The sequence below is a fragment of the Panthera pardus genome, unplaced genomic scaffold (assembly GCF_024362965.1).
Source record: "Panthera pardus isolate Hobbes unplaced genomic scaffold, ASM2436296v1 HiC_scaffold_16, whole genome shotgun sequence".
Lineage (NCBI taxonomy): Eukaryota > Metazoa > Chordata > Mammalia > Carnivora > Felidae > Panthera > Panthera pardus.
The window spans coordinates 132,044,028-132,070,252 of NW_026526721.1; the positions used below are offsets into that span (position 1 = coordinate 132,044,028).

At 35.2% G+C, this 26,225-nt stretch overlaps 1 protein-coding gene across 6 annotated transcripts in view; it reads right to left on the reverse strand.

Annotated features, from left to right (window-relative positions):
• Positions 1-26,225, reverse strand: part of ANKRD28 (ankyrin repeat domain 28) — a 197,312-nt gene that overhangs the window by 127,833 nt on the left and 43,254 nt on the right. For 3 of the 6 annotated variants that reach the window (XM_019435841.2, XM_019435855.2, XM_019435891.2), the window contains one exon: positions 17,684-17,756. The exons of the other annotated variants lie outside the window; for them this stretch is intronic. In XM_019435841.2, coding sequence (XP_019291386.1) covers positions 17,684-17,756 — 73 coding nt within the window. Of the gene's footprint in view, positions 1-17,683; positions 17,757-26,225 lie in introns of those variants that run through there. 6 annotated transcript variants of the gene reach the window in all.

Below are 26,225 nucleotides of genomic sequence, written 5' to 3' on the forward strand. Positions count from 1 at the left end.
GAATCCTCAATCACGTCTTGTGGATACTATTATCCAATTTATATACGGAAAGTAGAGGCTCAGTAACATCCAGTCAGACAATGACTCATCCATTCATCTGTATTTATTCATCATCTACTATGTGTCAGGCTTTCTGCTAGGCTAAGGAAACAAAATTATGAATAAACAGTCAATCCTTATTCTAATGGAGCTTACATACAAATAAATATTATATACTGCAAACTGCAATAAAGTGTAGAAGGAAAAAATTTCTTGGAAAAAAACTAGGTCCACATGGCTGCAGTAAGCAACTATGAGTAACTATGAGGAGCAGATGTAGTTGGGAGAAACAGTTAAACTCAGATTATACAGAACTTTGTAAGCCAAGTTATAAAGTTTGTATTTCCTAAGTGATTGAAAAGTCATTAGAAATTTTTAAGCTAGGCAGTCATGATGATTTGCTTTAAAAAGATTATGTAGCTTCAGTGTAGAGAACAAATTTGAGGAGAAGAAGGAAGTCAGAGGACTAGTTGAAATAATCCAGGAGACTGTTGAAATAATCCAAAGAGTGGGTAATCTGAACTAGGATGCTGGGCATGTAAATGCAGAGACTGAGATATATTTTAGAAATAGGATTTATAGGACATGCTAATAGACCGGATTTAGGGGTGAGGGAGAAGATGGTAACCACAAACAACTCCTAGGTGTTTTATGCAAGCAACTAGTGCTTGCAAGACTTTAAGCAATCTAGGCCTTCTTCAGTTTCCAAAGGTATTAAAATGAGTAATAAGACTTGTTCTATCATATCTAAGGACCCTTCAAGCTCTAAGTCGGTTCCAATCTTAATCCAAAATATGTATCTTAACATCTACTCTCATGATTTGAAAACAAAGTGTTAACAATCCTGAACCTGTCTAAATTCAAAGAGGAGTATAAAAAAGTTCCTAAAGGATGGTAAGATTGGGTTCCATATTACCCATGATTCAGTACATTGAAATAATCTAAAAAATGTTTGGCAAAAATACCTTAATCTAAAACATTCAAAATTACAATAGCAACTAATTCAACAAATATTTCCTATTAATATTTCCACTCTACTATACACACACCAAGAGATTATGAAATGTCATATATCATCTCCACATTCAAAGGCCTTACGCAACCTAATGATTTTTTGGCTATGACACCAAAAGCACAGGCAACAAAGGCAAACAGAAACAAAAGGGACTACATCAAACTAAAAAGCTTCTGCACGGCAAAGGAAACTATCAACAAAATAAAAAGACAATCAATGGAATGGGAGAAAATATCTTATCTGTAACCATATATATCCAATAATAAGTTAATATTCAAACTATATAAGGAACGCATACAACTCAATAGCAAAAAACATAAATAACCTTATTTTTTTTAATGGGCAAAAAACCTAAATAAATATTTTTCTAAAGAAGGCCATACAAATGTCCACAGGTACATGAAAGGGCACTCTTGTGCTGATAAGGATGTGGAGAAAAGGGAACCCTTGCACACTGTTGGTTGAATGTAAATTGGTACAACCACCATCAAAAACAGTATGGCACTTCCTCAAAAAGTTAAATATAAAACTACTATCAGATCCTGCAATCTCACTTCTGGGTATACACCCAAAAAAAATGAAATCAGTATCTCAAAGAGACATCTACCCTCCCATGTTCATTGCAACATTATTCACAAAGACAAGATATGGAAACAACCTAAGTGTCTGTCAAAGGATGAATGGATTAAAAAAAAAAAAAAAATGTGGTGTATGTATACACAATGGAGTATTATTCAGCCATAAAAATCAAAGAAATTCTGCTATTTCCTACAACATGGATGAACACAGAGGACATTTATGCTAATAAAATAAGCATAAATAAGCCAGACACAAAAAAACAAATACTGTATGATTCCTCTTACTTGAACTCCTAGAAACAGAGAGTCGAATGGTGGCTGCCAGGGGCTTGAAGGTAGAGATGGGGAAACTCTGGTCAAAGAGTACAAACTTTCAGTTTTAAGAATAGTAACTTTGGGAGATCTATACATACAGCTACAGTTAACAATACTGTACTGTATACTTCAAATCTACTGAGAGTATATCTTGTGTTCTTACCACAAAAGAAACAAAAAAGGTAACTATGAGAGGTGACAGATGTATTAATAAACATACTTTTAGCTTGATAGTAGTAACCATTTCACAATGGATATGTATTTCAAATTATCACATTGTACACCTTAAGTAATACAATTTTTACTTGTCAATTATACCTCAGTAAAGCAGGGGGGGAAAAGACCTTATATAGTCTAAATGAGGTACACAAGAAAAATTAACCAGTACAAGAACACAAGTGATAGTAAAAAGTAGTGTAAAAAGTAGTATATACAGAGACCTAAATATGAAGTAGAAGACAAACCTGCTACTAATAAAGTCATTGGTAAGAGTATAGCATATTAACAATTGTAATTGGTACATAAAGATATCTTCTAATTGTCCATTCTCTTAAAAAAATGATGGCTTTTATGAAACTGTTCATAAACTTCACTGTTTATGTTGCTACTTTTTCCTCTGATTTATTGGAAGGGTGCTTTCACAAACCAACGGTCAACTAGCTAGAATATCTAACCAAAACCTCCTCTTGACGATTACATTTCTAAGAAAATCGTTCAAACCATTTTATTTGTTAGTTTTATTTAACATTAATACTATTTACAGGGGCTTCTGGGTGGCCCAGTCAGTTAAGCACTGGCTCTTGATTTCAGCTCAGGTCATGATCTCATGGTTGGGGAGATCAAGCCCTGCAATGGGCTCTGTGCTGACAGCTGACAGCACAGATTCTCTGCCTAGGATTCTCTCTCCCTCTCTCTCTGCCCCTCCCCACTAGTGTGCACATTCTCTCTCTCCCTCCCTATAAATACATAAATAAATAAACATTAAAAAAAAACTATTTACAATGCCAGACTAATAGTTTAGTTACTCAGAGAGTAGACAAGTGCCAAACAGAAATAAAAAATAAGCCACATACTTTAAAATTTTCTAGTAAATACATTTTAAAATGGTGAAAATTAATAATAGCAGTATTTCATGTAATTAAATAGATCCCAAATATTATCATTTCAGCTTGTAACCAATATAGTTATTGGATATTTTACATTTTTTATTACCTTCAAAATTTGTTGCATATTTTATACTTAAAGCATATCTCAATATGAACATTAAATTTTCATTGGAAATAATAGATCTGTATTTAGAGATAAAAAAATTTACAGTTAAGAATGTAAATACATGTGCCTGAGTTGTTACAATCATATATATATATTTTAACATTTACTCATTTTTTGAGAGACAGAGCATGAGTGGGGAAAGGGCAGAGAAAGAGACACAGAATCTGAAGCAGGCTCCAGGCTCTGAGCTGTCAGCCACCCAGGCACCCCACAAACATATTTTTTAAGTTCCAGTAACTAAATCATGTATTCTTAAAATTTAGATTAAACTAAATCAAGAATTCAGTTCCTCAGTTACATTAGCCAGCCATATCTGCCTAGTGACTATCATATTACACAACACTGGTTTAGACCTATAAAGACTAACTTTTTAAAAGTTTAACTGTTCTAGACAGAAACCTAAAATATGCTACCTACATCACTGTCTTACAGAAAAGAACATCGATTTTTATGATGGCTTGGAGTCAATAATATGAACATACACTGTTATTGTTAGACTGCTTCATAGTAAAATAATCACAACAGCCTTAGTTGACTGTTCCTAAATATTTCTGTCATAACTTGAATGGTTCACTAGTTCTCTTTCTTTTCCCCTTTGTTTCTTCCCTAAAAACACATACATCTCTCTAATTTTTCACAGTATTAGCCCTGGCTTGAAGGCAACAACATTATTTTCATATGAAACAAAGTACATGAACTTCTTAAGGTCCCATTTTCTTCAGTATTCAAAGGTCTCTTCACATACACTAGGGTTCCATACAGAATTCATAAGTTGAAGTTAACAAAAGTTGACTAGCTATCTGTCAGCACATTACTTCATTTCTTTAGGCACCTTTGTTTTGCTGTTGAAGCAAATGAAATTGATCAAGTTGTTTTCAGTTCTGGCATTTTATAACTTTATGTCCCTTTTCTGATAAGAATAGGTTGATTCATGATGAAAGGAAGGTACCAAAAGTAGTGGTAGTGACCATCGATTAGATTTCTTCAATAAAATTGGCTCTGAGAAAAGAATAAGTTGGGTAATATTTAACCCAAAAAGGGCTAAGGGGAAAAAAGGCAAAGATCAAGATAAACACGTAGAAGGCTAAAGAACTTGATTTTCAAAAAAGAACTAACCAATCAAAAGATATGGTATGACTGAATGGATTTTGAAAATCCAAGATCCAGGGCTCCTGGGTGGCTCAAGTTGGTTAAGTGTCCGACTCTTAATTTTGGCTCAGGTCATGCATGATCTCACAGTTTGTGAGTTTGAGCCCTGTATCAGGCTCTGTGCTGTCAGCTTGGGATTCTGTCTCCCTCTTCCTCTCTTCCTCTCTCTCTCTCTCTCTCTCTCTCTCTCCCCCCCCCCCCATAAATAAATAAACATTAAAAAAAAAGATCCAACTCTATGTGGTCTACAAGAGACTAACTTTAGATTTAAGGGCACATGTAGGCTGAAAGTGAAGGGATGGAAAAGGTATTCCATGTAAATGGTAACAAAAAAAAGAACAGGGTGGCTAAACTTCATCAGACAAAATAGACTCTAAGTCAAAAAGTGTCAAATGGGACAAAGGACTCTATATAATGACAAAACTAGGAAGAGAAATACACACACCCAACATTAGAGCATCTAAATAGATTTAGCAAACACTGACAGAACTAAAGGGAAAACTTGACAGCAATATAATAATAATAGTAGCAGACTTCAATATCCCATTTTCAATAATGGATAGAACATATGACAGGTAATCAGCAAGAAAATAGTTGGCTTGAACAGTATAGACCAAATGGGCTTAACAGAACATTCCACCCAACAGTAGCAGAATACACATTGTTCTCAAGCACACAAAGAACATTCTCCAGGATAAGTTGACATCTTAGGTCACAAAACAAATTTCAACAATTTTAAGAAGAAATCATACCAAATATCTTTTCTGACCAAAACAGAATGAAACTAACAATCCATAGCAAAAGGAATACTGGAAAAATAATGTGTGGAAATTAAAATAACACACTCTTGAAAAACCAACAGATCAAAGAAGAAATCAAAAGGCAAGTTAGAAATATCTCAGTATCTTGAGACAAAAACAGAAACAAAACATACCAAAACTTATGGGATGTAAAAAAGGCAGTACTAAGAGGGAAGTTTATTTTGATAAACACCTATATTAAAAAATAAAGACCTCAATGTCAGGCACAGAGTTGGCACTAAACTTAGGTCTCTGGAATTTTATTCCAGATTTCTGGGGTCATTTCATTCACCCATACTTTCATTCATTTCTTCATTCAATAAACACTTATTGAACAACTATTACACACAAAATAAAGATAACATTATAGTTAAAAGTGCCAACTTTGAAACCATATTGCATAAGTTATCATTCAGATGATACTTTGCAGGAAAAGAAAAAAGTCAAACAATGGGAAGTAGAAAGAGCAAAAGGTAAACCTCTCCTTTTCTACCAATATTTTTTAGCTGTGTGACCTTTATTAAGTCATATAGCCTCTTTGTATCTGTTTCCCCAAATTTAAGTGAGAATAATGATGGAGCCTCATAAGATTGTTGAGAACACATGAAAGGGGCTTAAAACATCTTGTACTATAAAAATGGTAGCTACTAAAAAAAAAGAAAAGAAAGACCTCAAATAACCTAACTTTACACCTGAAGGAGCTAGAAAAAGCAGCAGCTAAACCCCAAGTTAGCAGAAGGAAGAAAATAATGATTAGAGCAGAACTAAATGAGATAAGGGGAAAAAAACTGGATTGGTTATTTGAAAATATTAAATTGTCAAAACTTTAGCTAGACTAGGAAAAACAGGGAACTCAAATGAAACCAAAAGTGAAAAAGGAGATGAGACATTATAACTGATGCCACAGGAAAGGGGGGAAGGGACGGAGGGGTGGGTGGGCAGGATAAGGGATTACTATGAACAATTATAATGCCAAGAAATTGAGTAACCTAAAATAAATGGATGAATTCCTAGAAACATACAACCTACCAAAGACTGAATCATGAATAGAAAAAGACTGAATCAGTAATCAAACACCTCCAACAATGAAAAGCTCAGGACCAAATGGCATTACTGGTGAATTATACCAAACATTTAAATAATTAATGCCAATCCTTCTCAAACTCTTCCAAAAAAATTGAAAAGGAACACTTCTGAACTCATTTTATGGGCCAGAATCACCCCGATACCAAACCAGACAAAGACACTACAAAAAAAGAAAATTATAAGCGAAAACAGAATTCCTGACAAACATAGATACAAAAAGTGTCAACGAAACACTAGCAAACCAAATTCAACATTACATTAAAAACATCATATGCCATGACAAAGTGGGACTTATGCCTGACATGAAATCATGGTTCATCATACAAAAATGAGTTAACACACGGTATTAACAGAATGAAGGATTAAAAAAATGACAGAATCACCTCAATAGATACAGAAAAAAACATTTGAAAAAATTCAACACCTTTTCATGATAAAAACTTGCAACACACTAGGAATAGAAGGAAAGTACCTTAACATAGTACAGACAATATATGAGAAGTCCACAAATTCAGTGGTGAAAAACTGAAAGCTTTTCCTCTAAGATCAGAAACATGGCAAAGATGCGCTCTCTCATTACTTCTATTTAACATAGTACTGAATTTTCTAGCCAGACCAATTAGGCAAGAAAAAGAAATAAATGGCATCCAAATCAGAAAGAAAGTAGTATTCTGTGTGTAGAAGACATAAACTTTGTACAAAACCCTTTAGATTGCACACAAAAAAACCTTAGAATTAATTAATTCAGTAAAGGTGCAGGATACAAATATTAACCAAATCAGTTGCATTTCTATACACTAAGAATAAACTATCTGAAAAGGAAATTAAGAAAATAATCTCATTTACAATAGCATCATAAACAATAAGATAATTGGTAATAAACTTGACTAGAAAAGTAAAAGACTTGTACATTAAAAAATTACAAAACATGGATGAAAAAATTAAAATGACATAAACAAAAAGATATCCTGTGTTCATAGATTAGAAGACAGTATCGTCAAAAAAGAAAAGATTAAAAATGGGGAATAACTAAAAAACAAACAACAAAAAAAGAATAACTGGGGAAGGAAGATCTCACAGATGCAGAAAAAAGGGGGTTGTAGTATGGAGGTGGAAAATTACCTTGAGTTATGAAGAGAAGATCTCTGTCTTCTGAAGCAAGGAAGGGTTGATGTAGGTAAGGTAAGTGGAAGTGAAAGTATAAAGTTGAAAAGGAATAAGTGTGAATGTTTAGCAGCTGAAAGTAATGGGTCATGAGGTCTAGGCTGGATAATAATAAAAATACAGAAGTGCAGGTAGTTTCAGTACAAGAAACAAATTGTGGGATGTGCTTAGTGGAGTATATGGTTAGAGCCAAGTGGAGAGTATCGCTGGTGTGGAAGTTGGTACACTGGGAAGTCTGATATTCAAAATGTCATCTACAAAGAAATGAAATCATGTAGATAACTGATATAACTCTGACCCAGATGTAGAACTGCAGAGTGAGATTTGACAGACAATAGCAACAAAAAACAGGAGTCACCTAGCCAGATGGCATGTGCTTCAAAAGATTTTTTATAGATAGGTAGACTTGTAACATTCAATAGCTGTAGTGGACGACTAGAAGAATGCTGACGCCGCTCCCCTCCCTCCTACACACACACACACACACACACACACACACACACACACACTCACTCACTCACTCACACACACATTCCCAAGATATACCGGCTATGAGCAGAGGAACAATAATACTTAAGCAGACCTCTGGAGAAGAATGTACTTATGAAAACACAGTTTCAATTAAGACAGGAAATGGAATGGACTTCCTGAAAAGAGTAGAGATTCAAGAGTTATACATGAGACGTTAAGGTCTAAATCAATATTTAAATGACTGTTTTTAGATTTGAGTCCTCATGGCTCGTGAGTTGAGCCCCACATCCCCACATCGGGCACTGTGCTGACAGCTCAGAGCCTGGAGCCTGCTTCAGATTCTCCCACTTGCTCCGCCCCTCCCCCACTCGTGCTGTCTCTCCCCCGCCTCCCAAAAATAAACATTAAAAAAATTTTAGATTTGAGTCTTAAAAGAAACAATTATTTCCTTCAAAAAGTATGCAAGCAAAAAATTTAACAAGACGAATATAACAATTTAGGTAGTTTTCTAGAGTACACTCAGTATGCTAAAAGTAACAGAGAAAGGGGAGGAAACCATTCTGTTGTCAAGTATGTAGTACTGTATTTAAGCAATATTTTTAAAAGTTAAATTATTTTCTTCATAATTTTGATTACCTCAAGAAGTAGTTTGAAATTAAGCAAAAGTATTTATCAGACTGAAGGCTAGAATGAATTAGTTATTTAAGCTGTGTTACTTTTAAACACCTTATTTGATCTGTCTCTTATTAGTATAATTTTTTGGCTGGGATGTATGTTAACTAGCAGAATCTCTGGCATATGACTTATGTCCCACCAGGCCCAGGATAAGCACATTCTCTGAAATATAATTTTATGTTATTATTTACATAATTATTTCTCAGCAACTGCATCAAAGACAACTTATGTCCAATATTACAAATTAGCAGAGTGTACGATTTTTAAACAGGCTGAATTTCTGCCCTCCTTTAAGAAAAAACTAAGGAGAGGTTATTTGCAATTCATTCTGGTTTCTACAATGTGGTGACACTGGGATAAATAATATCCCTTTAAAAACTGGAGAAACTTTTCAATTTAAGAATAAGTTGCTATGGTTACCCAATGTTTACGTTTATAACCAATAATTACATGAGACGTCCAAGGGATTCCCACAAAGTGCAGTAAAATCAGTAAGTAAAGTGTATGCTAGTTATTTCACACACAAACTGGGACCACATACACCACTTCCCTTTCAAAGCAGCTATCATTTGGGAAATACTAAAGAAAATGATTCACATCTTTCTAAACTGTAGAAGGGTGGAGACAAAAATACTAAAACTTGTAACTATTTTAAAGTCCAAGTGATGACTCAGATAGAAAAGAACACTTTTCATATTCTTCAGCTCCCTTTACTAAAAAGTGCTATCTAAAATTTTATAAAATAGCTTCTATTGTTAAAAGAAGGAAAGGGTGTTTCTAATGTGTATCAGGCATGGAATTTTTTTGGATAAAAAAGATTTTCATGCCGTTGATAAACCTGCAAAAAGCCATGCTTATAACTTGATGTTACTTCAGAATAAGACAACATCCAATTCCTTTAGATGTAGTCAATTTTGAACTTCTTAAATGGAAAGAAAAGGCCCCTATCAGAATTGATAATTAGCTCAACTCTTGACTAACTGGGTAATTAAATCTGCATCAGTTACTGCAGTACAGAAATGTTTTTGCCTGTTTTGTTCATAGTCTGAACATTCAGTAGTTGAGAATACCCATGAAGTTTTTGACCCGAATATAATTCTAATGTGATCTTAAAATTAATGAGACTCATCATTACATCTCTGTTTTTTAATGTTTATTTTAATTTTTGAGTGAAAGAGGAGAGAGAGAGAATCCCAAGAAGGCTCTGCACTGCCAGCACAGAGCCTGATGTGGGGCTCAAACTCACAAACCGCAAAATCACAACCTGAGCTGAAGTTGGACAGACATTCAGCCAACCAAGTCACCCTGGCACCGCTCATCATTGTATCTTAATGGGCCTTCCACAAAGTGTCTACTTTTCTGTATAGCAGACTTTCAAATATTTTGTTCTTTAACATTAGGGCTACCCTAAACTAAACTAAAACAGCATGTTATAGTCAACTGGTTTAAACAATAAAGAAACTTACCATAAACAACAAGAAGTGAAATTATGGTGGTTCTAAGGTAACTGACTGACATCTAGGCTCTGGCTGAGTCTTCTCTGTCAGACTCAGTACGGCCCTCAGGATAATTCCCTTCATAGTCACAGATAACCTGCCATACTTCAAGGCCATCATATCAGACACATATTGTTGGCCAGCAGAAAGGGAAGTTTCCTGCTGTGTCTCTCATTTTAGGTGCAAGGAAGACTTTCCTAGAAGCTACCTAACCTGACTTTTCCTGACATGTGACCAGTCTTGGTTCTTATGTTCTTCCCGAAACAAATCACTACTAGGTAGAGGAGGATTAGCTTTACACTATTAAGGACTTTTCCAAGTCATGTGTAAGAGGAGTAACCAACCAAACAAAACTGGGGTCCTGCAAGGAAGGAAGTGGGTGATGGCTGGTGAATGGACAACAAATAGTATGCTTTGTATTACACTGAAAAACTGAATCTTGGCATTTTATTTCAATAGTTTACTTTACTAGGGGTGCCTGGATGGCTCCCCTTGATTTCTTGATTTCAGCTTGGGTCATGATCTCATGGTTCATGAGATCAGGCCCTCAATCGAATTCTCTCTCTCCCTCTCTCTCTCCAAATAAATAAATAAACTTTAAGAAAACAGTTTATTTTCTCATTCTTGTTAATGAATCACAACACACTAGTGCTAGATAATACTGAGGGCTATAGAGATTTATTTTTAAAGGGGGAAAAAACAGTTACAAGTAATTTATCTTAAAGCAGACTAAAGGCAATCACTTTATAAATGCCATTAACAAGAGTATATTTTAGTGTATGAAATATTAAAATTACACTTTAATTTTGACCCATTAAAATTAAAGTTTTATCTCAAAAAAAGTTTCTCATTAATCTCATTTTCCTCCTCTAGGAAAGGTCAGGCTAATTCCTAGACATAGGTCAAACTACATCTAGAGTAATGAGACTAGAACACATTTAAAGCCAGGATGATGGTGGATCTAAAAACCATATCCTAAGTGTCAATGAAGCTGAAGGTATTTTGTCTGAAAAGGAGTCAGGGAGAATATGATAGTGTTAAAATATCTGAAGTGTTATCACTGTGAAGAGATACCAAATGTGCACAGGTCTAGAGATAAGAACTAGATCAATGAATAATAATAACAAGCAGCAAGATTAGATTTGGTTCAATATAAGATAGTACTTTTATCTAGCATTATTTTATGTGAAGATGGAACAAGGCTGGCTGATCATATGAGGCTGGGATGAACATCCCAGGTAATGTGAATACCTATGACAATTCTAGGTACTTTATGTGTACTCAGTTGTAACATGTCTGTCAAGTAATTTCTACTTCCAATTTCACAGATAAAACTCTGAGGTGGAAAAGTAAAACACTGGAAATTACATGGCTAACAAGTAGAGAAAAATGGACTCTAACCCAGGACCATTTGTTTCCAAAGCCTAGCTCCTACAAATCACACATCTAAGAGACGTTAAATTAGCAGTTGTTAAGGAAGCAAACAGGTTCTGAGTTGGTGAGAACCAAAACGCATCTGATTTGAAGTCCCTGATTTCAAAATTAAAATGCCAGAAATGAAAAGTATTACTCCCTTCCATTTGATTCAGCAGTTCCTAGTTTAAGAATGCTCTCACATCTATTCCTACATTGCTTCCTCACAGCTATGCTCTAAGGTAAGCAAGCTAGGGAGACACTATTTCTTGGCGTTCTACCTGAGAGAGAAAGAGAACAGCAAGGATGAGTTCCTTCAACTTTCTTCTAGTTTACTTTCAAAGATATTTGTACCTTTGATTTTCCTCTCTGATCTTTGTTACTCGTGGCCATTTATTAAACACTTCTTACATGCCAGATACCATACCTTAATGACTTTGCAGTCATTGGGAAGGAGCTTATACTCACAGAAGAAAAAGTATTCAAAGCCACTTGTTTCACCCTTGTTTCACCCTACTGCAATCTGACTTCCATACTCACCATTCAAGTGAAATTGCTCTAAGGTCACCAGTGGTAACTTATTACAAAATCTGCATTTTTCTCAACTAGTCTGTAATACTGGATACCAATGATCTTTATTAAAACTATCTTCCAGGGGCGCCTGGGCGGCTCAGTGGGTTAAGCATCTGACTCTTGGTTTCTGCTCCGGTCATGATTTCATAGTTCAGGAGTTTGAGCCCTGTGTCAGGCTCTCTGCTGTCAGCACAGAGCCTGCTTCGGACCCTCTGTCTCCCTCTCTCTCTACCCCTCCCCTGCTCTCTCTCTCATTCTCTCAAAAATTAATAAATAAACATTAAAAAAAAACTCTCTTGCATAAAATTTTCACCTCTATTTCTAAACCTTCTTTTTTGGCCCCTTCCACTTGACTTTTCTTCCACCATCCATATTTAAATACTGGCTTTTCTTTCAGCCCACTTTTCTTACCCCTGTCTAATAACCTCCTCTTGGACAATCTCATCTATAATATCAGCCATCACATTTGATACTTTCAAGTCTTTATTTCCAATCCTAACCTCCAGACACAACTTCCAAATGTACAACAGGCCATTTTACCTGCATATTCTAGACTATCTCAGACTCAGTATGTCAAAAATCAACTTACCATCTCTAGTCCACTCCCCCAAAGTGTTCTTTTCCTAACCTTCTCAGATTGGTTAATAATAATGGCATCACCATATATATACAGTAGCCCAGAACACAAAGAATTATCTAGAAGCCTACTCTCACTTCACCTCCCACTTCTTTTTCTTTTTTTTAATGTTTATTATTTTTGAGAAAGAGAGAGAGAGACAGACAGAGTGCGAGCAGGGGAGGAACAGAGAGGGAGACACAGAATCCAAAGCAGGCTCCAGGCTCTGAGCTCTCAGCACAGAGCCCGACGCAGGGCTTGAACTCACAAACCATGAGATCATGGCCTGAGCTGAAGTCAGACGCTCAACTGACTAAGCCATCCAGGCGCCCCCTTCATCTCCCACTTCTAATTGGTCACCCACTCCTAGGCATTTTACCTAAAATCCTCCTGAACTTTCTTCACAGTGATCTATTTCAGACCCACTTAAGTCCTCAACCTGAGTTATGAAAACCACCTTTTTTTTTTTTTATTTATTTTGATAGAGACAGAGAGCGAGTGGGGGAAGGGGGGAGAGAGGGGGAGAGAGAGAGAGACAGACAGACAGACAGACAGACAGAGGATCCAAAGCAGGCTCTGCACTGACAGCAGAGAACCCAACGCAGAGCTCAAACCCACGAACTGCAGGATCATGACCTGAGCGGAAGTCAGACACTCAACCAACTGAGCCACCCAGGTGCCCCGGAAAACCTCTTAACTGGTCTCTCAATTCCTGGTTCTCATTTCTCCACTTCTATCCATCCTTATAGTAAAACACAGATTCTTTCACAAGAATGCTTTCCTTTCGGGAGTTCATCTGGTCCAAAGATATACAAGAGACCCAGGAATGGCCAGAAGACCACTTACTCCTAGTCACATGCTAATTCAGGGATGAACATATGATCAAAGCCAGATAGGGTCTTTCTTAGGACTTGCTTTCCTGCCAAGGCTGTCAGGAAAGATACTCTCTTTTCTTTTATAATTATAACTAAGGACAATGTAAGCTAAACTGCCTGTAGGAGAGAAAAAAAAAAAGGACAAAATGTTAAAGGGGTGGGTGGTGATGGGGAATCTACTGTCACCAAGTCCTGGATCTAGCTCTGCCTGGCCAGTAAATTTCCTTTTGCATGTAAGTCATTTTGAGTTGGGATTTTTGTCGTAACCAGGAGTCTTGATTAATAATTCTCTTCATCACCAGTTACTTTCTAAATCATAGATAAAATATTATTTGCCTTTTATTTAGTCACTAAGTTTTATTAAAATACACTAAAGACATCCACCACTTATCTTGTCTTTAAGTTTCACATATATAAATGTACTTGGTGCAATTCAAATATACCATGTCGTTTCCTGTAGCTGTGCCTCAGAATATGCTGTTCCCCCTGCTTAGAATGTTCCCTTCCTACCTGCTTACATAGCAGGGTTGCATTACAATAAGGCTGGAAAATCAGACAGGGGCTAAATCATGAAGGCCCTTGGATGCCACATTAAAGTATATAACATTTTAACCTGAATACTGGGGAAACCACCAAAAAAGTTTAAGTCAAAAAGTGACATAATCAGATTATATCTTGAAGCCTCACTGTGCATACAGTGTAAATGATGGCCTAAAAATGAGGTGGTATTAAAGACAGAAAACAACAGCAGGCTGCTGTTATTGTCCAACCTAGGGACTACAAGGGATGATGAAAGGAGTAAACTGGGACTTGGGACTTTTCTGGGAAAAAAGTTTGCCAACTCTTGTCAATAGCATTGATAAGTCTTTCAAATTTTTTAAGCTAGCATTTCTTACAACAGTGTAAATACAAGGAAAAGGGAGGCCTACAAAACTTTGCATGAAAGATTTTACTGAAGTATCATTTATAACAATAAAACTAATTTTATGTTGAATAAAATGATTTAAAACACAGTATATATCATACAATAAAACTGAATGATATTTAGTAACAAAATTTTAAAGAATTTCTAAAAATATGGGACAAACAATACTCATAAAAGTATTAAGTGAAACACAGTATATAAAATATATTCTAATTATGTTAAATAATGATCAGAAGATTTTTAAGTAATAACAGATTAATTAAACTCAGTGGCAGGATTATGGGTACTCTGTTCTTTCCTTCCTGTGTGCATATAATTATTTTTTTCTGATTCTTATCATGATTCTTTCATGATTCTTATTTGCTAAACCCCATCACTACTTTAGAGGTAAGAAAAATAACTTCTACAAGGGTTAAATGACAAAAGTTCACATTCCAAAAAGTAACAGAAGTTAGGACCAAAATTTGAAGAGTGCCTAAGTGAAGACTGACTGTTCAGAAGCAAACTTGCCAAGCCAGAGCCATTTAACAACTCCATACCCATAGCTCCAGGGACTAGAACCACTTAGCACTGAATGCAGAGCAGAGCTACAGAGACCTGAAACTTGCTGGGCTAAAACTGCCTCTCAATTCATACCTCAAAAGCGATCAAATATCTAGTGAAGAGCAGAATGCAAAGGGTAATTTAAGATGCCTGTTTTCATAATTTTGTTCTCATATAAATAATCCTTTAAAGAACAGAAAAGGAAATAATAATAACAGACTGAATTGGAGAACGAAGGCCTAAGCAAAAGGTGTTTAGAGACACTGATGCTCTAGACTCTGTACTTACTTTGCTCTTTAAAACATAAGTGAATGCTTTATTACATAAGATTATTATTTCCTTGAACTGGGATCTCTACAACCTTGTTACAATCCCAAGTAAACTCTACAATCCTACATCAACTCAAATTGCTCAAGCAGGATAACTAAAAGTCACTTGGCTACCAACAAAAGAGAATTTCAATGTGTTATTTGTGAAATAAAAGACTTTAATGGATGGCTACTAGATAGAAAAAATGATCATCAAAAACAATTTTAAAAGCCTGAGCTATCTGTATGTATTTTCTAACATTACAAATCAAGAAATGGTGTTTTATTTAGGTGCCATTTAAATTATAGTATCATCTAAAAAAACCAAAACATCTAAAATGTTTCTAAGGTAGTGGACTGAAGACTGTATTAGAAAATATGGTCAGGCTGGGGTGCCTGGGTGGCTCAGTTGGTTGAACGTCCGACTTTGGCCCAGGTCATGATCTCACGGTTCGTGAGTTCGAGCCCCGCATCGGGCTCTGTGCAGACAGCTTGGAGCCTGGAGCCTGCTTCGGATTCTGTGTCTCCCTCTCTCTCTCTGCCCCTCCCCAGCTTGCACTCTGTCTCTCCCTCTCTCAAAAATAAATAAACATTAAATAAATTAAAAAGAAAGAAAGAAAGAAAGAAAGAAAGAAAGAAAGAAAGAAAGAAAATATGCTCAGGCATAGCTCTTAACCATTTCATACATACTGATTCATCTTTTTAAAAATAATTACTATATATATATATATATATATATATATATCACAAATAATGGTTCTGTTGAACTAGTTTGTCTATATGAAGAACTGTATCACTATCAAAATTTAATTTCATTGTTCTTTATGATGTATTTTAAAATAATATGTAAATTTAGACAGTCTGTAGAAACCAACGCAAAACCACCATCTAGTGGTAAAAGATGAAAATTACAATTTACACAATGATCGTATAGCAAAAGTAGTTGAATTTGTGACTGCATGATCTCTAACACACATTATCAGGAAATAAAAAAATAAATGAGCCATATGATATTGATGATGTCTGCTATTTGTTGCCATTTTTCTAATCAAATTTTATCCTTACTATCTTGACACTTTTTCCTTTTTCTGTCTTGCCTACCCATTACTCAAATCCTTGATTGAATTAGGATAGGAGTACTTCAAGACTCAAAGCTTTTATTGAGCTAATAGTTAGAAAATGATTTATAAACAACAGAAATAAGGTGTGTGAGGGGATGTGTTTCCAATGGAATTCTAGCCAGCAAAAGCCATCCAGGTAACAACAAATGAGAGGCATCCTGTGTGTGTTGTGTTGTGTGTGTGTGTGTGTGTGTTTAAGTGATAATTTAGTAGATAATTCTGAAAGGCCAAGTAAAGAGTCACAGCTGGTTAGTTCAAACAGAATTCAAAATTTCAAGAGAATATGAATCTTTAATGTCATCAAAATTATTCCAATTTGAGGCACACAAACTAACGTTTTCCCAATACTCTTTCCCCTCCTACCAGAATACAGATGGACAAAATCTTTCAGCTTTCAACATAATAGCGTTCTATTCACTTCCTCTTTTTTAAAAAACAAAGAAAATTTTAACTAAGAACAAATTGTAACAAAAACCCGGAAAGGGTGATTTGTTTTGTCATAAAACAACTTTGCATTGAGTCTACTTAATATCTAATGGTACTACCATTTAGGAGCAAAAATATTTAACAGAAAGTACAGCAAGGTGAAACTTGATAATAGTAAAGAATCCACTTACTGGGCCATTGGTTTTTCCTTTCTACACAACTTTTCGGTATGTTTGAATTTCAAATAAGAAGCCTAACAAACAATGCCAATGATACAAAACCAGTTTCTACTGTCTTCACAAGCACCTCAAGTCTAACACTCCTAGGTTTTGTGAGATTTTTAAACTACTTTCACTAAAAACATGGGAGTCACTCACATAACTGCTTCCCCAGTGATTAACGAATGGCTGACATTTACAGAGTGCACCACAAACATGTAACATGTAAGAGAATGAGCTATGAGCAAAGGGATGCATACAACTTGACAAGAATGAAACATCTAGTAATTTACTCATTTAAAAAAAGAAACTAACTACAATACCATTATTTTCAGCTATTTCATATTTCTCTTCTTCAAACTACAACACCGAGATCTTAAATCAGATTTTTAAGCCCCTCCACTGAAAATCTATTCAAATTAAGTTGTTATAAATAAGTTTTCCAGGAATACAGGGACCACCACACTTCTAAACAAAATGTCTACAACAAAGGATTTATGTAGAAAAGCTATGCTTAATTTATGATGAGGCATAAATACCAACAAACTAACACATTAAGAGAGCTGCCTATATTACTGCAGAGAGACTACTGGAAAATAACCTACCATAATAGGAATTCCCATACTATTTTCCTCTGGTGGAAGCAGTAGTTGTATTGCTTCAATTCCAATCTCAGGCCTGTGGCAGAAAACAGATATCAAAAGCAAGAATATGCTGACCCTAGAAATGAAGGGCTATGTTATAAAAATAACTAGCACCTTAACAAAACATTGAATTATTAGATAATATTCAAAACCTACTAACTCAGAAGTTTTACCCTTCTGTCAAGAAAGAAAATTATTAAACTATCCAACAAGGCAGTTTTTGTAAAGGTTTCGTTTATATATGAACCAATTAGAAGAGACTCAAAAAGTGGGCTGAGTCAAAATTGCCTGCAAGAAGACATTTTCATCATTCAAAAAGAAAAAACCCAAAACTATTCAAATATATTCACTATAATAAATGAATATATAATAAGTGCTTCCATGGGGATGTTTTAATCTAAGAAACTGTCTATGAAGTATAAAATATTCAATCTATATAATTTCTGAACATTTAAAAACATGTTCATTTTAGAAATACATAAATTTAAGAAATCACAATAGTATCTCCCAAAGGTAAATGTACTTTTTAAAAAACTGTGAGAATACACTGTTTAGTAACTTGCTTCTCCCCATTGCTCTCCATTTAACCACATGGACCTTTATCCATCTCGTTAAATATGCCTCTATTACACTTTCAATAACTACATAACATAAAATTAAAAAGTATTTAACCAGTTTCCTAAGACTGAACATTTGGGTTGCTTCTGTTTCTTTACACTCTTATATAACAATTTTTCCAGAATATCTTAATAGCCATTTTTAGTGAAATGGCTTATCTTCAAATAAAATTAGGCCTAAAATATTCTGGAACCATCTTTCTCAGATACGATAACCTAGAAAGAACAAAGGTCAGAATTAAATTCCCTGCATAAAAATATGTTGTCAAACTTATTTCTTATTAGGTTTGAGGTACCAGTTTTTATCATCTTTGTCATAGTGATTTCTGCTTTGCTCTAATGCCTTATAGAAACCAATCTATCTACTCTGGCTAGAAAAAGGTTAGCTACAGTTCTTTTTTTTTTTTTTTCTCCCCATTTTTTAATGTTTATTTATATTTGAGAGAGAAAGAGAAAGAGAGAGCATGAGCGGGGGGAGGGGCAGAGAGACGGAGACAGAATCTGAAGCAGGCTCCAGGCTCTAAGTTGTCAGCACAGAGCCCAAAGCAGGGCTTGAACTCACGAACCGTGAGATCATGACCTGAGCCAAGGTCAAACACTGAACCAACTGAGCCACCCAGGTGCCCCTAGCTACAGTTCTAAACATATTAAAATTTGTTTTTTCTTCCGTTGTCAAAACTCTTTCTGAACAAATTAACCCTCCCAAAACAATATTAAAAGGGACATTACCTTTAGTAGGTCTTTTATAGTGTTAATATAACAGACATAGTAATATTATTAATTTGCCATTTGGTGGCAGTAAATACAAAGGAAAGTAAATTTCCTGTGTACTGCTACTGTATTATTACTACTAACACAAAGGTAGTCTTCTCTGAGTCATGTATTTTAAAGAAGAGTTTCAACTTTAAAAAAAGGTGCTTTATAGGTTTTAAAAGTTGTATTTTAATCTTGTTAATAGTCAAGTTCAAAACAATACCAAGAGCAAATTCCGGATTATTTGAAAATAGTCTTCTGTTACTATAGATTTATAAATAAAATTTAATTGCCTCAAAAACTATGCAACTCTCTTGATGCTTATCAAGCAACATGTGATTATAATAACTTTCATTCCTATTAACTAAAATCAACAAATTTCATGTAAAGATTACATTCTCTTACTCTAATCAATACTAAATCAATAATCATTGGTTAATAACTACTTATGTGCTAAGTACAAGGAATGTAACAGTAAACAAGAGTAGTTTCTGACTTCATGAGGTTTACGCAAAGTCTCCCATATATTCTTTTTTCCAGACTTATAGAGTAGTAAAAGACCAGCTTGAAAGCCTAAGTATTATACAAATATATATAACACAAAAATATTATAGTTTCCCTCCATATATAATTTACTATAAAAATTTACACCAAAAATTGGAGTATTTATATTTTTATATTATGTTATAATATAAAACAGTTTTCTGTTTTTCTATTATGATTTCCCTAATGCCTTTTTTTTTGTATTTTTTTAAAGCCTGTCTTTTTTAAAATATTAAGTTATTCCAAAAGGAAATCTACAAAATACCAAGTAACTGAAATAACTGTCACATTAAACTGAACAATGTATGTATTTTTTCACATACAATTATCACACACAAAATTATGTCAAGCTTCTTCTCAGTAACTTACAGAAATCACTGCCAAAGTGTCTTATAGTCCAAGACACTGAGAAGTATGAACCTAAGATCACAAGTAGATTCAAAATGAGAGTAAATCTGCACATATATTGACAGATATATGTGTCTACATTTGAAAATTGTAAAGACACTGTCTTCAACAGAGAAAGTATCTCCTTCAAGGGCAGGGGTTATATCCCATTTACATCAGTATATTCAGTTCTGGGCTTTGCTTATAAGCATACAACAGTGATGAACAATTTCTTATGCACTAACATTTCTCACACTGATAACTAGACCTTGTTAGCATAAGAGAATTTTCATCTTCTTTTCTTGTTTTACTGTTTGGGTCCCAACTAGACATAAGATTTTACAGGTTAAATATTAGAAATGGTAATTTCATTTGGTCTAACCTAATACCCATTATTTACAATGTAAGTTCCTTGAGGGGAGGCACTATTTTTATTCCGCCCCAAAATGCTCATCTTCTATTAAGAAAAAAAGATAAGTAAAAAGTAAACAGTGAAGCAGTGCAATAAGTGCTCTGACAGAAGTTCGTGGGGGGGGGGGGGGGGACATGGACATACATACATATGGTACACTAGTCAATGAAAGATATCAGGAAAACTGGAAGCCATCTGGAAAAAAATTAATAGCATTCTTCTCCTAAGTGGTCATTATACTGAAATGTATGTGTTAAAAGAACTATAAAAATCCTAGGAAATGGACTGATTTCTCCCTGAGGGGAAAAAACAAGACAGGGATGCCTGCTCTCATCAATCCTATTCAGTATCATATTGGAAGCCCTAGAACTGCAATAGGGCTAAAAGAAGAAATAAAAGGCATACAATTTAGAAAGAAAGAAAACTACCTGTATTAGGGCACATGATTATCTATGTGGGAAATGCCATGGAATCTCTGAAAAAGTTTCCATATCTAGTAAGTTCAGCCAAGTCATGGAATACAATTATATTTATACATACTACCAATGAAGTGGAAATCAAAATTTTAAAAGCAGTAGCATTTATAAAAGCACCCCAAAAACTGACATGTTTAAGTTTATGAATTTAAAAAATATATGCAGAATCTGTATGCTAAAAACTATAGAATATTGAAGGAAATCAAAGACCTAAATAAATGAAGAGATACCACATTCATGGGTTCAAAGACTCAATACTGTTAAGATGTCAATTTTTCCACATTTAATCTACAGATTCAACACAATCCCAATCAAAGTATACTAGTGGTATTTGTAAAAATGAATAAATGGATTCAAAAATTTATATGGAAAGGCAAAATTTACAGAGAAGAGCCAAAACAATATTTAAAGAGAAGAATAAAGTTTGAGGATTCACACTACTAGAAAGCTATAGTAACCAAGACAATGTGGTATTGCAAGACAGACAGACATATAGATCTGATAAAATGGAACAAAAGAGTCCAGAAATAGATGCACACATACATGGTCAAGTGATTTTTGACAACGGCACAAAAACAATTCAACAGAGAAAAAATAATCTTCCCCACAAATGGTCTGGAACAACCAGAAAAGACATTGGCAAGGAAAAAACAAAACAACAAAGGATTTATATCCAAAATAAATAACTCATATAACTCATTAATAGAAAAGCCCATGGGGCGCCAGGTGGCTCAATTGGTTGAGCGGATAACTTTGGCTCAGGTCATGATCTTGCAGTCTGTGAGTTCAAGCCCCGCATCAGGCTCTGTGCTGACAACTCAGAGCCTGGAGCCTGCTTCGGATTCTGTGTCTCCCTCTCTCTGCCCTTCCCCTGCTTGTACTCTGTTTCTCTCTCTCTCTCTCTCTCTCTCTCTCTCTCTCTCTCTCTCTCTCTCAAAAATAAATAAACATTAAAAAAAAAAATAGAAAAGCCCAATTTTTTAAATGGGCAAAGATGTAAACAGTTTGGCATTTCACAAAAGGCGATATACAGACATTAAACACTAGCAGAATTCGAATTAAAGCACAATGAGATACTATTACGCACCTAGTAGAATGACTTTAAAAAAAAAAACTGACTTGGGGCGCCTGCATTGCTCAATCAGTTGAGCATCTGACTCTTGACTTTGGCTCAGGTCATGATTCCAGGGTAAGTGGGATTGAGCCCTTGCAGTCTCTCAAAACAAAACAAAACACACAAAAAAACAAAACCTGACAATCCAGAATGCTGGAAAAGAGGCAGAGCAATTATAATTCTCATACATTAGTGTTGGGAATGCAAAATGGTATAGCCACTTTGGAAAGTGACTGGACAGTTCCTTAAAGTTATACATATAATTAACACATAATTCAGTAATTCTATTCCTATATATAAAACCAATAAAATAAAAATTTATGCTCACAAAAATCTTATACATGAACACTATATTGGCTTTATTCATAACCTCCAAAACCTTGAAATAACCCAAATATTCCTCAACTAGAGAGTAGGTAAATAAACTGTGGTAAATCCATGTAATAGAAAACAACCTGTCATAGAAAAAGAAGCAGTCAATAACCAAACACACCAACAACATGTATGCTAAATGAAAGGCTACATAATTAATCAATTTCTTATGGCATTTCACAAAAAGTAAAACCTTAAGGACAGAGAAAAGTAGTTGCCAAGAGCTGGGGACCTTAGGAGGCGATGAATACAAAAGGACACAACTGAATTTTTAGGGATGATGGAAATGTTTTATATCTCAATTTCAGTAGTCATTAGATGCATTTGTAAGATATCACAAAACTGTAAACCAAAAAGAATATATTTTACTACAGCTAAATTACATCTTAATAAAAAAGAGAAAAACTATAAAAGAAAAAAGCACATAATAGTTTTATTAAAATAACCTAATAGGAATGGGGCACCTGGGTGGCTCAGTTAGTCAAGCGGCTGACTTTGGCTCAGGTCATGATCTCATGGCCTGTGAGTTTGAGCCCCGCATCAGACTGTGCCAACAGCTCAGAGCCTGGAGCCTGCTTCAGATTCTGTGTCTCCCTCTCTCTCTCTCTGCCCCTCCCCTGCCCCCACTCTGTCTCTGTCTCTCAAAGATAAATAAACATTTAAAAAAAATTTTTTTAAATAATAGGGAAGACACAAAAATTTAGAAAGCCACAAAAAATTCATAGATTTAACCATTTAAAAACATTAAAAAGGAAAAACCATTCCACTAAAAACTAGGTAAAGAATAGAAACAATTCATAGAAAAGGAAACACAAATGTGCAAGCATACAAAGATGTTCAATTTCATAACAGAAATTCACATTAAAGCTACACAAATAAACCACTGTTCATCTCTCAAACTGGCAAAGATCAAGAAGTCTGAAACTATTCAGGTTCTAGACTGAAATAATGTTTTAATATAATCTCTGTGGGAGAGCAATTTGTTAATATCCAATCAAACTGTGAATGCATATTCTACTCATATGTCCTGGAAATGTATTTCTGTATTTTTAAGGGAAAAAACAGCAAGTTACATTAGAAACTATACAGTCGAGAAAAAGACCTATACATTTGCTTTTATTTGCATATAAAAACATAAAGGATACCAAGGAAAACATAGATACTCATTTGGAGTGGGTTGCACAAGTTTTATTTGTGGGACTCAAAGTGGGAGAAAGACTTCTCAAATATAGCTTTCCTTGGTTTTGGTTATTAAATCATGTGAAAGTGGGAAAAGAAAGGGGGAGGAGGAAGAGGAATTTATCTTATAGTTGATGTATCTACACACAAAGTAATATATGTAAGTGTTAAATAATAAAAAATTTGTCTGGCCTTTGTCCTGGGTACCTGAGAGCTTCTAAAACCTAGTAATTAATTTCCTGAGTGATACAAGTGTCTTTGTTATTCATGGTGAGCCCCTAGACCATATCAGGGTTTATGCTTAATGAGGTAACTCATGGTAGGCCCTAGATTGTTCCATATTGGGCTGGCCATGCTGAAAAGAACAAACATGTGATAAGAGGGTTTGGACTGTGAGCCATGTCATAATAACCTGACCAGCTGACCTCATGGAACAGGGCTAAAAATTGAGTTTAATCATATAACGAATGATTCAATCTATCATACCTATAAAGTGAATCCTCCATAAAAAATCTTGACACTGAAGCTCGAGTATCCATATACTAAGAGGGTGACATGTCCAGAGGACATAGAGACTTATGACTTTGGGACCCTCTCAGACCTCCTCTTATGAATCTCTTTTGCTGATTCAGATCTCTATAAGAAAATTGTAATTGTAAGTATAGCACTTTCCTGAGTTCTGGGAATCATTCTAGCAAATTATTGAACATGAGGGGATGATGGGAAACCCCAAATTTACAGCCAGTTGGTCAGAAGCCATGGGTGGCCTGGGAACCCTGGAGCTATATATACGGTCTTAAGTGTCCTGTGGAGGACCTTAACCTACGAAATCTGCACAACTGCACTGTAGTATGTGGGTATTCACTGCAGCATTGTTTGCATTAGCAAAAGATTAGAGACAACCTAGATGTCAACAGGGAACAGGATATAGGACCATAAAATACTAAGCAGCCAGAGGAATGTATAAACTCCTTAAGTACTGATGGGGAATGAACTCAAGATACTGGAAGTAGAGTGAACAATCAAGATGCACAACGGTGTATCTAGTATACTATCTGTTGTGTAAAAGGTGGGGAGTAAGAGAGATACTTGCTTATACAGTCATAAAATCTACAGGAAAAAAGAAGAAAATAATACTGACCTATATTAAGGAAATACAGCTATTATAGTAAGGGAAGTAAGGGAAGAAGAAACAGAAACTTTAAACAGACTTGGAACAGGCAAAGAGATTGTTTCAGTATTCAAAACTTTCCAACAAAGAAAAGCCCAGGACTAGAAGGCTTCGCTGACGGAAGCTTACCACACATTTCAAGGAAAGTTAACGTGGATCCTTCTCAAAACAGAAAGGGAGAGAACAGATGCACACTTTCTTCAACACACAGTGCTCAAACAAATGGATATCCACATTTTTTGAGGCCAACATTACTAGAACACCGAACCTAGAAAAAGACATCACAAGGAAAAACAAACTACTGACCAATATTCCTTACGAATACAGATGAAAAATCCTCAACAAAGTATTAGCAAACAAAATCCAGCAACATATAAGAGTTCTAAACCATGACCAAGTGGGATTTATCCCAAGAATGCAAGCATGGTAAATACTAAAAAGAAAATTAATATAATATAATATAACATAATATAATATAATATAATATTAATATGCCAAATAAATAGATGAAGGGAAAAAGCCACACGATAATCTCAAATGACCCAGAGAAAAAGTATTTGACAAAATCCAACATGCTTTCATGATAAAAGCACTCCATAAACTAGAAGAGAAATTCCCTGATATGATAAAGGGTGCTTATGAAAAACCCACAGTTAACATCATAGTTAATATTGAAAGACTCAAAGCTTTTCTCCTAAGATCAGGAACAAGACAAAACACCCACTTATGCCACTTATATTCAACACTGTGCTGGAAATTCTATCAAGATTAACTGAGCAACAAGAAGCTAATAAAAGGCATCCAAATTGAAAAGGAAGAAGTAGGGGCACCTGGGTGGCTCAATCAGTTAAGCATCTGACTTCAGCTCAGGTCATGATGTCACATTTCGTGAGTTTGAACCCGGCCTCAGTGAGCTCGAGCCCCACATTGGGTGAGCACAAGCCCTGCTTCTCTCTCTCTCTCTCTCTCTCTCTCTCTCTCTCTGCCCCTCCCTCACTTGCACCCGCTCTTTCTCTCTCTCTCTCTCAAAAAAAAATCTATTAAAAAAAAAGGAAGAAGTAAAACTATCTCTTATTTGCCAATGATATGATCTTATATACAGAAAATCCTAAGGAATCTCTGAAAAAAAAACCTGTCAAAACTGATGAACAAATTCAGCAAAGTTACAGAATATAAGATCAAGTCACAAAATCAGATTTTCTATGCACTAGCCATGAACAATCCAAAATTAAAAACATTATTCCATTGGGGTGCCTGAGTGGCTCAGCTGTTTAAGCATCTGACTTCGGCTCAGGTCATGATCTCTCGGGCTCGTGAGTTTGAGCCCCATGTTGGGCTCTGTGCTGACAGCTCAGAGCCTAGAGCCTGTTTCGGATTCTGTGTCTCCCTCTCTTTGCCTCTCCCCCACTCACACTCTGTCTCTGTCTCTCAAAAATTAATAAACATTAAAAAAAAACACCCCACATTATTCCATCAACA